Source organism: Octopus sinensis, linkage group LG15, assembly GCF_006345805.1.
Source record: "Octopus sinensis linkage group LG15, ASM634580v1, whole genome shotgun sequence".
Classification (NCBI taxonomy): domain Eukaryota; kingdom Metazoa; phylum Mollusca; class Cephalopoda; order Octopoda; family Octopodidae; genus Octopus; species Octopus sinensis.
In genome coordinates this window covers 34,663,259-34,675,758 of record NC_043011.1, presented here as the reverse complement: position 1 = coordinate 34,675,758, position 12,500 = coordinate 34,663,259, and the positions used below count along the sequence as shown (strand labels likewise).

Here is a 12,500-nt window from a genome sequence, read left to right as displayed (position 1 = left end):
CAGCTCGCCGCCCTGAAATACCGCTTAAGCATTTCGCTCGGCGTGCTAACGTTTCTGCCAGCTCGCCGCCCTGAAATACCGCTTAAGCATTTCGCTCGGCGTGCTAACGTTTCTGCCAGCTCGCCGCCCTGAAATACCGCTTAAGCATTTCGCTCGGCGTGCTAACGTTTCTGCCAGCTCGCCGCCCTGAAATACCGCTTAAGCATTTCGCTCGGCGTGCTAACGTTTCTGCCAGCTCGCCGCCCTGAAATACCGCTTAAGCATTTCATCCGGCGTGCTAACGTTTCTGCCAGCTCGCCGCCTTTTTATACACACCTATTAATTATATTACGGCCGTCAGCCGAAGAAGCCACACTTGACTTCAGCTCTGTATTTTGTTTTCGAAACTCGTCAGTTTTTTCCCCGGAAAATAGCGGTGTTTTCCTGTCATTTTCAACCAGGGTGGAGGATAAGGCGTCTTTCCGCTAGGGAGTTTCTTTTTCGTTAAAAGTCCCTCTATTTCTTGTGGGACTTATCAAATTTATTCCATTTTCTATTCCACGAGGAAAAATATTTTAGAATTTTACTCAATGGCAGCAACAAATAGTTTCGGGAAAGTTTCCAACGTCGATGAGAGAGGGATAGAGAGAGAGACAGAGGAGTGTCTTGCCATAAAAATGAGAGCAAATGATAGTTCTTCACCTGTTGACATGACTACTGCTAGACAAGCGAACAAGATGATCGTCTCATTCACAAACAACTGTGACACCACCGCCACGACCACTACGAACAACAACAACAACCACAGCAACAGTAGCAACAAAATAATAACAAGAGCAACAACAGCAGCAGCAGTAAAGCTTTGACGGTAAAGAAAAGTAAACAGCACAGCTACAATATTGTTACGCCGCAATTCAGGACCCTAGGCCTTCCGATTCCACCACGGGGCCCTAAGTCGCGACGACGACGCTCAATAAACCGGAAATGCACCACGGGAAGTGGGGAAGGCGGCGAACGCAGCCAGGAAACAACACAATGACAACAAAAGAAAGAGACACAGCGGAAGTTGCATAATTTAGCAATTTTTTTTTTTTCAAAACAAAATCAAAGCATTCCAAAACAAAGGTTGACAAATCATGTTCAGAGTTCGAAAAACAATCATTTGCATTTAAACATAATTTCAGAGTTCGAAAAAAACAAATCATTCAACATTTGACTCAATACAGTTCGGTCTTTTCAAGACAAATCATTTTACATTTAACACAAATTTCAAAACCAACAGTCTCTTAGAGCTCCAATTTCCCCTCTTTTTTTTTTTTACACGACAGTTCTCAAAAAAGGGCTCCTTCTCCTTTTAAAAACATTTCCAAGTTCTCTTTTTTTCTTCCTTTTCTTTTCTTTTAAAAACAGCCAACAACGCGCCTTTTTCCCTCTTTTCTTTCTCTTTCTTCTTTTTACATCTAAACATCGAAATTAAAAACACAAATAAAAAACATTACCGCAAGTTCCGCGCCTGCAACACTCCCTGAACATCACAAAACTCCCATTATAACAGTCCGGCTTCTTTATGTCTCTCTCTGCCCCTTCACTGTCATCTTTCTTACTACCTCTCGTTGTCATCTCTCACACTCACTGTCTGTCTCTCTCTAGACCACGCCGCCCTTTGTCCAGTGGACGCTCACACTGACCGTCTCTCGCCGACTCCACCATCTCGAACTCACTCTCTTGTCCGCTCCGCTCACACTGACCCTCTCACGGTTTCTCGCTGACTGACCCAACTAACTTAATGCTAGCAGTATTTATAACGTTGTCCCAGCAGTTTTAATTTTTTAAAACTTTCCGTGACCGTGTGGGGACCATAGTTCACTGCCTACGACCATTAATAATCGTGGTCTTTGACAGGACAAAGGAAATATCATTGTCCTGAACAACTGGAGCGCCGGTTCGGTTCCAACTAATGGAACAAGGGGCATAATGTTTTTCTTTGTTCGTTTACTTTTCCTTGCCTCCGTAACAATATAAATGATTTCCTAGGCGGCGAGCTGGCAGAAACGTTAGCACGCCGGGAGAAATGCCTAACAGTATTTCGTCTGCCGCTACGTTCTGAGTTCAAATACCGCCGAGCTCGACTTTGCTTTTCATCCTTTCGGGTTCGATTAAATAAGTACCAGTTACGCACTGGGGTCGATGTAATCGACTTAATCTGTTTGTCTGTCCTTTTTTGTTCTCTCTGTGTTTAGCCCCTTGTGGGTAGTAAAGAAATAGGTATTTCGTCTGCTGTTACGTTCTGAGTTCAAATTCCACCAAGGTCGACTTTGCCTTCCATCCTTTCGGGGTCGATAAATTAAGTATCAGTTGCATACTGGAGTCGATGTAATCGACTGGCTTCCTCTCCCAAAAGTTCGGGCCTTGTGCCTGGAGCAGAAAAGAATAGGTGTGTATAAGGGCGTGATTGTGCCGACAATATTATATGGTGCAGTGACGAGGCGGGTAAGAGAGGCAAAAAGGAGGCAACTAGATGTGTTTGAGATGTTTGAGGACTCTGGTTGGTGTGATATGGATGGACAGAATGAGGAAATAGGACGTGCGAAGGCGAGCAGAAATGAGAGTAAAATTATAACCAAAATAGATTGACGAATCTTGAGGTGGTTTGGCCACATGGAGAGGATGGATGAGGAGTGGATGGTAAGGAGGGTGATGAAGGCAGAAGTAATAGGCAACAGAACCAGAGGCAGACCTCGGTTGGTGTGGATGGATGGAGTGAGGAAAGCTTTGGTGGTTAGAGGTGTTGGAGTGAGAGAGGCAAGAGAGTTTATAAATGAAAGGAAATATTGGAGAGTGTTTGTAGGCTACTCGACCTGAAGAAAATTCTAACTAGGCTCCACCCGCAAGGTCATGCACTGTTTATCTTGATATGAGATCATCATGTCGCATACATATGGTTGTGTTGCATGTGCCTGGTGTACCCTTATCAGATGGGTAGTCATGATGATATATTGGGCTTCGTATAATTGTACCCCAGCGACACTTTGGTGGCATGCATTGCTCTCTCACTCAATAATAATAATAATAGTTTCTCTTATTGGCCACAAGAGCCCAAGACATGGAGGACAAGATCGAAGGACGGGTTACAGCACACAAAACCAAAAACAGGTGGGATTTACATCGATCAAAGGGAGATACTACTACATTAAGGGATGCAGCAGAATATATAATAGAGAAATAAATAATAAAATATAATAATCAGAATCCCCAATAACGAGGCAGTTCACTTAGGGAAATTCGGGGTAAAATCCACAAAAAAATCCCAGATTACTCTGCCATCTCCAAGGCGTGAAGAAATACCCTCTTCCTGTTTCTTCCCTCCTGCTTAGAAAAACATACTCAAAGTTAATCCATTCAGTCTCACCAGTCCAGCCACTTTTGACTACTTTTTCATAAACAAACTAGAAGGCAGCACCTCCCTCTCTAGCCTCACCTTCTTCTCCAAATGATAGTTGAAGAAATTGATGAGGGCTTGGCCAGATACGAAAATGCCTGTCTTCAAACCTTTCAGACGGGTCCACCACTTGGCTTATTTTGCGACAGCCACTAAGCAGAGAAAAATATGCATCCCTTCTCTCCCAAGGGAAGGTGGTGCGTCGATCTTCACTATACAATCGAAAGACAGCTAACTTTGTCTTACACGCGAGAACAGCTGCTCCACGCAATCCCACAACTCTCTAATGCACGGACACTGAATTATTGCATGCAGGACGGTTTCGTCCCACCAGTAAACATCTCGGGCAAAAACTTTTGGAAATTGTCCATGATTTTCGACCCGAAGGTCCTCTGGAAGTGACTACTCAAACTGTTCTCATCAATGCCTAGATTAGGTTCTAGGTCATCATCGCTCATATCTTCAACTAGCTCCCTATAGAAATCTAGGCTTGTTTTCCCGCTAATGGTTTAACGCAGCTGGTACAATGCAGTGAGCTCCTAGCAACATTCTGGATGCCAGACGCCCAACCTTGGTCTGCGTTTGACCCATGACTGCAGCTATGTCAATGAGATGAGCTGCGGAAAGATGTGTCGCACGAAGGACTTCCACACCAGTTCACTCTTATTTTCGTCGCCGTCGTTTCACACCATCGCAGTGATTTAGATATTTCTGTAGGAGCAATAGCCTCAAAGCGTGGCACTGCATTATCAAGGATGGCATCCCAAGACCATTATGGTGTAGGTGTAGACAACAGAGGGATTTTCTGACTAGCGGAACATGACTCTCCCACAAGAATCGGACAAGCAAGCGCTCCAATCTGATTAGAGAGTTTTCTTAGGACAAGATACGACGGCTAGGCGGTAGTAAACCACCGAAGCGATATATGCATTCGCTGCTTCCGCCTGGACTTTCAGAGACAGCTTCCTTCCAACTGAACTCCGAGCACTTTCACCGAACTCTCCGTCTAGCGATGATAATAATAATAATAATAATAATAATAATGATAATAATAATAATAATAATAATATAATAATAATAATAATAATAATAATAATAATAATAATAATAATAATAATAATACCAACAACAACAATAATAATACTAGTAGTAGTTGTAATGATGATGATGATGATGATGATGATGATGATGATGATGATGATTTCTTTATTGACCACAAAGGGTTTACATTAAGAAAAACATTAAAAACGGCTCAGAACAAAACTTTGTGTGTGTTTGTGTGTGTGTTTTGGTGTGAAGGTTTTATGTGTAAATAAGTTTAACAAAAGAAAAATAGAAATACAATTTTAAGTATGAGTATTCCTCAGCAGGAAAAAATCCCATAAAACCACAGATGTCCTGACTTCTGGGGCAGGTACCTTTTCTCAGTTTTTCATCTTCATTTTACAGTCTTATCCCGAGGGCAGGCCCATTCACTCGCACCATGCTCGCCACTCTCATCTACCTTTGAATAAAATGGCTGGAAGGCAACACTTCTCTCTCTACCCTTATTTTCTTCTTCACGTGAAACTCGGAGAATTTGATGAGGGATTGGCCAAAGGCGAAAGTGTTTGTTTTCAGCCCCTTCAATCGCGTCTACTATACAATCTAACCTCTCTCACCATGGCCATCAATCATATAAAAACTGCATGCCCTTCCCGTTTAAAAGATGACGAAGGAATGATCTTCATGACGGATTCAGTTGATAGCCGGATCTGTTCTACAGCTGACAGGTGTATGAGTGTGCGCGCGACAGTTTCGTTACCTAGCACACAACTTGGATATATTTGGCTGACCGCACTTCTATGCCTGTAGAGTTTATTTCAAACCGGTAATTCTCCCCTGTAGCACTGCCAGGCCAGGGATTTCTGGAAGTTATCCATTGGCCTTGGACCGAAATTTCTCTAGAAGAGAGTGGCTAGTTAATTGTTTTCGACGCCCAAGATCTCCCCAAGAACGTTATCGTTTTTACCCACCACTAATCCTCTATAGAACACCAAAGTGGATTTTCTACTATCCCAGCACCCGACTGACTGAAGGCTGTGAGTGCTCGAAGACAGTCAACTTTTCAAACGCTCTCTCTCGGTCTCTGACTGACCCAAGGCTGCAGCTCCTTGAAGACGAGCTGGGAAAACATGCGTCTGGCGAACAGCGAACACACCTCTTCACCGTCAAGGAAGCGCTGGAGATGTCATAGCCTCAGCGCATGACTGTCCACCACGCAGCGGGTGTTGAAAGCAGATGGGTTGCTTGAACATGGGAATGCATCATTTCCACGAGAAGTGAAAGAGTGTACATTTCAGTCCAGTAAAACTGGGTCTGGAACAAAGCATGAAAGTCAGACAGAAGCAGATGACGGATATGATGTATGCGTTAGCCACCTCTGCTCGACCTTTCAGGGATACCTTACTCTTAGCTCATTTTTGGGCGAGAGCAGCAACTTTGCTCGTTACTTTATCCCAGTTTTTTGTCCACCTGGAAATCCGGACCGAACTAGACCCCGAGCAATTTAACCCTAATCTTTTGACAACTTTTCTGGGGGAAAGCTTGTTCCTCTCCACCTTTACTTTCCTTTACAGGCGGAACTTTAAAATGTCAGAAGAGACTTGACCAAAGAGAAAAGTGTTACTTCTCAATCTTTTCAGCTTTGTCTAACACAAATTTTTTTTGCCATAACCATGAAACAGAGAAACACCACCTGCCACATTTTGTTAAAAGTTAACGAGAGGCTGAACTTCAAAATATATTTCTTTATTGCCCACAAGGGGCTAAACATAGAGGGGACAAACAAAGACAGACAAAGGGATTAAGTCAACTACATCGACCCCAGTGCGCAACTGGTACTTTATTTATCGACCCCGAAAGGATGAAAGGCAAAGTCGACCTCGGCGGTGTTTGAACCCAGAACGTAACGACAGACGAAATACTGCTGAGCATTTCGCCCGGCGTGCTAACGCTTCTGCCTGGATTCGCCCTGTACGTGACAACAACTGTTCGACATAATTCTACAAATGATTGGATGCAGCACTATGCACGTATTGGGGTTTTGTCATTTTGCATGCATCTTGGACAGTTCCACCGGCTACTGCTTCCATGCCTGTAGTTCGTCTCAAGCCAGTACTGGCCCTAAGTGGCACTATCAGGCTAGGAATTTCTGGGAGTTATCCACGGTAGACCCTTGTCCAGAAGTCCTCTAGACAAACCAGTTAGTCCTCATCAACACCTAGCGTTTCCTCAAGAACACCCACCATTAGATGAACTTCCTTCAAATGTACTGGTGCACTGACGTCACTGTTTGTATGTTAAGTTGCATTTGGTGCAGTTGCTGTTACTCTTATTTCTTTTGGTGTTTTAGTTGTTGTTGGGTTTGTGTGCTTTCCTGTTATTGTTACTATATATACCAAATAAACTTGCTGCAATGATATTAAATTACACCAAAATGTTTCTCACTAATGTTTTCTCATTTATTATTCAAAAGGTATCTAAGTTGCTGGAGACAGGAAAACAACCGACAAGAATCAGTGGAGGATTTACCTGGAGTATTTACCTGGAGCATTTACCTGGAGGATTTACCTGGAGATGAACAGTAATGATAAAGACACAATGGAGAAAGAAACAACACAGACAATGCGTATTGACAGAAGGCCTATAGACCGTGGATGGGCGTGGGTTGTCTTGACAGGTAAAGTTATAGTTTTTCTTATGGTTCCCAGTTTAATAATAATCTCACTCAGACATACAGATGTTTGTGTATGTTGTACATCTGGTTCAGTAGATGTATGTCTGTGTGTGCGTGCGCTCGCATTTGTGTGAATGTATGTGTGTCAGGGTGTATGTGTATTTATCCCTGTGTATATATGTATTGCATGAGTATATATATGTATTGCATGAGTATATATATATATATATATATATATATATATATATATATACAAATATGTGTATATATGTATGTACATATATGTAAATATATATATAGAGGCGCAATGGCCTAGTGGTTAGGGCAGCGGACTCGCGGTCGCAGGATCGCGGTTTCGATTCTCAGACCGGGCGTTGTGTGTGTTTATTGAGCGAAAACACCTAAAAGCTCTACGAGGCTCCGGCAGGGGGTGGTGATCCCTGCTGTACTCTTTCACCACAATGGCGGTGCCCCAGCATGGCCACAGCTCAAGAGCTGAAACTGGAAAAACAAACAAACAAACAAACAATATATGTAAATATATGTAAATATATACATATATATCTATATACGTATCTGTGTTTTTTCCTCCCACCATCGCTTGACAACCGATGTTAGTGTGTTTACGTCTCGTAACTTAGCGATTCGGTAACAGATACCGATAGAATAAGTACTAGGCTTGCGAAGAATAGGTCCTGTGGTCGATTTGTTCGACAAAAGCGGCGTTCCAGCATGGCCGCAGGCAAATGACTGAAACAAATAAAAGAATAAAATAATATATATATATATATATAATATATATATATATATATATATATACATACATACAAACACGCACACACATACACACACACCACACGCACACACACACAATCTGTTTGGATTCTCCTTCACTTGTCCTTCCCATTAATGCCATTGCTCAACCAATTCTGAACGATCTCGATGTGGGTTCATCTGGGGAGTGGTGCTCCCCCAAACCGAAGAAGAGGCAGTGCAGTTCCAAACCAGGCGGGAAAATTATGACCACTAAATCCATTCCGATCGACCCCACAGGCCGACATAAGTCCGATGGCTATGAAACCACCCTTTCGAAATCCTCCAATGAAGAATCGAATACCGCAGCTCATAGTAGAGAACTTTTTGCCCACTCAAGATCGGCAATAATATATGGCAAAGCTGAATCCACCTGTGATACAGGCATAAACCGCCTAAAAGATGACATTAATTTTGTTTCCATTTTGGTTGGAAAATTGTTCTCTGTGAACGAAAATGTCAGTGTTCTTAAGGTCGCTCGGCTAGGAAGATTCCAAGCGAACCCAACCGCAGATACTAGACCACGCCAATAAGGGTAATCTTTTCTTCTGATCGGGAGGCTTCAGTCTTTCTGAACAGAGCTCAGACGCATGCCTGGGAGGACCCCAATATGGGTTTTCGCGAGGAATACTCACTAAGAGAGAGAATTCGCCGGAGGAACCTGATATCCGAGCTAAAGATGAGGAAACAAATGGGAGAGAAGGGTTTACGAATCCAAGATGGACAGATAATCAAGTCCTACCTCTGGTCCCATGCTGTAGTGCTGACAGGGAAAGTAATGTGAGGGCAAATCGAAGTGAAGTTGATACCCCCATCAACGATGCTATCTCTGATGCCCTTTATTCTGCTTGTTCCCCAACAACCGCCCCTCAGACTTCACAGCTCAGCATCGTCTACACCAACTCGTGCTCCTTATTCCCAAAGTTCAGTGAACTATTTACACTGGCCCTACGCGACTCCCCTGATGTGATAGCTATCACCGAGACTTGGCTGACTCCAGCAGTAAAGGACTCAGAGATCCACCTGCAGGGCTACGTCCTTTTCAGATGTGTCAGAGGAAAAAGGCGAGGTGGGGGTGTTGCTGTGTATGTTAAGTCTGAGCACAAACCGTCCTGCGGTATTCTACCCACAAATGCTCAACCTACAACCAAATTCGATGCCGTCTATTGCAAGCTGAGCCTATCTGAGTTTTGCCTGCCCGTGTTGGCTGTCTACAGGCCGCCTCTAGCCGAACCCCAGGACGATGCTCATCTACTCGAGGCGATAAGATTCGTTTCAGCTTCGCATGACTGCTTGGTACTAGGCGACTTCAACGCTCCCACGATCGATTGGCCCGCATCAATTTGTACAACATCTTCCCGGTTCGGCCAGGCCCTTCTTGACGTGGCTGAAGATTGTTTTCTATCGCAACATGTTGAATATCCGACAAGGCATCGGTCTGGGCAGCAGCCATCTATGCTAGATCTGGTATTCTCCCGCTATCCAAGATCAGTGTCAGACGTATCTGTGTGCGCCCCTCTTGCCAAGAGTGATCATGCGGTCCTGAAGTTCGTCATGCACACAACTTTTTCCACGCCCACGATTACTTCGCTGCCACGTAGAGTCTTCTCTGCAATTAATCTTGAAATTCTAACCGAGGCTTCCGCGCTTCTGGACTGGCGTTCCCTGATGACGTTGTCCTCAGTTGACGAACTATGGTCATCCCTCAAAGCATATGTAATCTGTTTGACTGACCAGGCAGTTCCCGTTGGACTTCCCAAGAGGAAGAAACACAAGCCCTGGGTGATGAAGAAAGTTAAACGAGAACGTCGACTCAGAGATATTGCTTGGGCTGAATTCAAAAATCTGGATTCGACTGCAGCTTTTGAGGTGTACAAAACTCAACGAGACCGAGCCGTGAAAATTGAAAAGAAAGAACGCTTCAGTTATGAATACAAAATCGCGGCAAATGCCAGTAGCAATCCAAAAACCTTCTTTGCCCATGTCCAGCGGAATTCCCGCTTGAACAACCAGATTGCAACGTTGGTAGACTCAACAGGCGTATCGATTGAGGACCCTTATCAACAGAGTCAATTATTTGCCGAGGCTTTTTCAACTATTTTCAAACAAGATGATGGTCGTGAACCCCCTCCATTTGATAGATCGGTACCTCCAATGCTTCGATTGATCATCACGCGGGACCAGGTCAAACGTGTTATTCAAGGCCTCGATGTAAACAAGTGTCACGGCCCTGACGGCATACACCCACGTGTTATCAAAGCGTTGGCTCCGGTCATCTACGAGCCCTTAACACGACTATTCAATATGTCATTGGCGACGGATGTTATACCTGCAGACTGGAGAACAGCGATAATCTGCCCAATTTTCAAGAAAGGGAGCCGCGAAGACCCGCTTAACTACCGACCGGTTTCCCTTACATCAATAATCAGCAAGATGTTCGAAACCATCCTTAAGAAAAGTATGATGCTCCACCCCCTAAGCACAGCCTCGATCACTGATTCCCAACACGGCTTCGTGCCGAAGAGATCATGCTTGACCAACTTACTAGTAATGGAAGAATTGGTGACGCGCATCCTCGATGATAGTGATGCTGTTGACATCGTTTTATTGGACTTTGCGAAAGCTTTTGACTCGGTAAACCACCGCCTACTACTTGTCAAGCTTCAAGCATATAGTTTCCATCCGGATATTGTACGATGGGTTGGTGCCTTCCTCTCAGATCGCTCCTTCCAAGTTCAAGTTAATGGTTCGCGGTCCGACGTCTCCAGTGCGAGCAGTGGCGTGCCTCAAGGTTCAGTGCTTGGGCCCTTGTTGTTCTTAGTCTTCATAAATGACTTGCCCGACGACCTCACGCAACACACCCTTCTATTTGCCGACGATATCAAACTGGTCGCTCCTCGCGGTAGTATAGAGGATCTTCGTCGATGCCTCCACCAAATTTGAAAGTGGTATAACGATTGGGACCTGTGTCTGAACGTGTCAAAGTGCTGTCATCTGCCTGTCGGCTCTACTCCTGCAACTCAACTTGATTTCGAGCCGGGTCGTCTGCTGCTGGAGAGGACCGATCAGGTAAAGGACCTGGGTATCTTGGTGGATTCCTCCTTTTCGCCTTCGGCCCAGTGCGTCCATGCTGCCAACAAAGCGCGCGGAATTCTGTTTTTGATTCGACGGTCATTCGGAATGCTCACAGCAGCCATATTCCTGCCACTCTATGTCACGCTGGTGAGATCCATATTGGAGTATGGGATTCAAGCCTCTTCTCCTTATCTCCTCAAAGACATACAGCACCTCGAAAGAGTCCAGAGGCTGGCTACCCGCATGGTTCATGGTCTCAAAAATTTGTCCTACGAAGAAAGGCTGAGGACGCTCGACCTTTATTCTCTTGAAAAACGCCGCCGCCGTGGTGATCTCATTCTCGCCCACAACATCATAAGCGGGAAGTGTAACCTCTCGAAAGAGCTGTTCTTCACTCCTGCTCCGGAGCGTCGGCTGCGGGGTCATTCCGAAAAGCTCTACCTGCGACGATTTCATCTCAATCGAAGGAGAGGACTTTCTCCGTCCGGGTTGCGGATCCGTGGAACAGGCTGCCAGACGAGATGGTGAAGATGCCGACGACCGCTTTGTTCAAAGCCTCCCTGGACCTCAAGTGGCCTGAACTCTTTACATGAACACCACCCTGTACTTAACTCCATGTCCCCCTACATGGCCTTGCTATTTGCTTTTGAGCCAAATTAACTAACTAACTAACTAACTAACTAACAAGAGGAAATAAAAAAAATTATCCGCACTTTCGCCATAACAAATCTTTATTATTTACTTCTTTATTGCCCACAAAAGGCTTAACATAGAGGGGACGAACAAGGACAGACAAAAGGATTAAGTCGATTACATCGACCCCAGTGCGTAACTGGTACTTAATTTATCGACCCCGAAAGGATGAAAGGTAAAGTCGACCTCGGCGGAATTTGAACTCACAACGTAACGGCAGACGAAATACCTATTTCTTTACTACCCACAAGGGGCTAAACACAGAGAGGACAAACAAGGACAGACAAACGGATTAAGTCGATTATATCGATCCCAGTGCGTAACTGGTACTTAATTAATCGACCCCGAAAGGATGAAAGGCAAAGGGGACCTCGGCGGAATTTGAACTCAGAACGTAACGGCAGACGAAATACCGCTAAGTATTTCGCCGCCCTACATACCTTTATTATTATCACACTGCCAGCTCGCCGCCCTACATATCTTTATTACTGTCACACTGCCTTCTGCACAACAATAAGCACGCATGCACAGAAGGTGGTGTGACAATAATAAAGATATGCTATGGTGAAAGTACGGATAATGTTTGACTTCTCTTATAATTAGAAGAGATGAATTTTTAACTGTATCTTTCCGAGCACATCTTATGCAAATATAAAGACAAAAATTCTAAATTTCGTCAGAAAATTTGAAGAAAAGAATGTAAACTTCGATATTTATAATCAGATGAATAACTATTTACAATCAGATGAATAGATATTTTCTATACAAACAACAGATCCGCCC

At 44.2% G+C, this 12,500-nt stretch overlaps 1 protein-coding gene across 3 annotated transcripts in view; it reads left to right on the top strand.

Annotated features, from left to right (window-relative positions):
• Positions 1-12,500, top strand: part of LOC115219670 (monocarboxylate transporter 5-like) — a 44,181-nt gene that overhangs the window by 23,554 nt on the left and 8,127 nt on the right. For 2 of the 3 annotated variants that reach the window (XM_029789846.2, XM_036509629.1), the window contains exon 2: positions 6,936-7,139. In XM_029789846.2, coding sequence (XP_029645706.2) covers positions 7,037-7,139 — 103 coding nt within the window. In that variant the 5' untranslated portion in view covers positions 6,936-7,036. The remainder of the gene's footprint in view (positions 1-6,935; positions 7,140-12,500) is intronic. The other variant, XM_036509630.1, reaches the window with a different exon arrangement.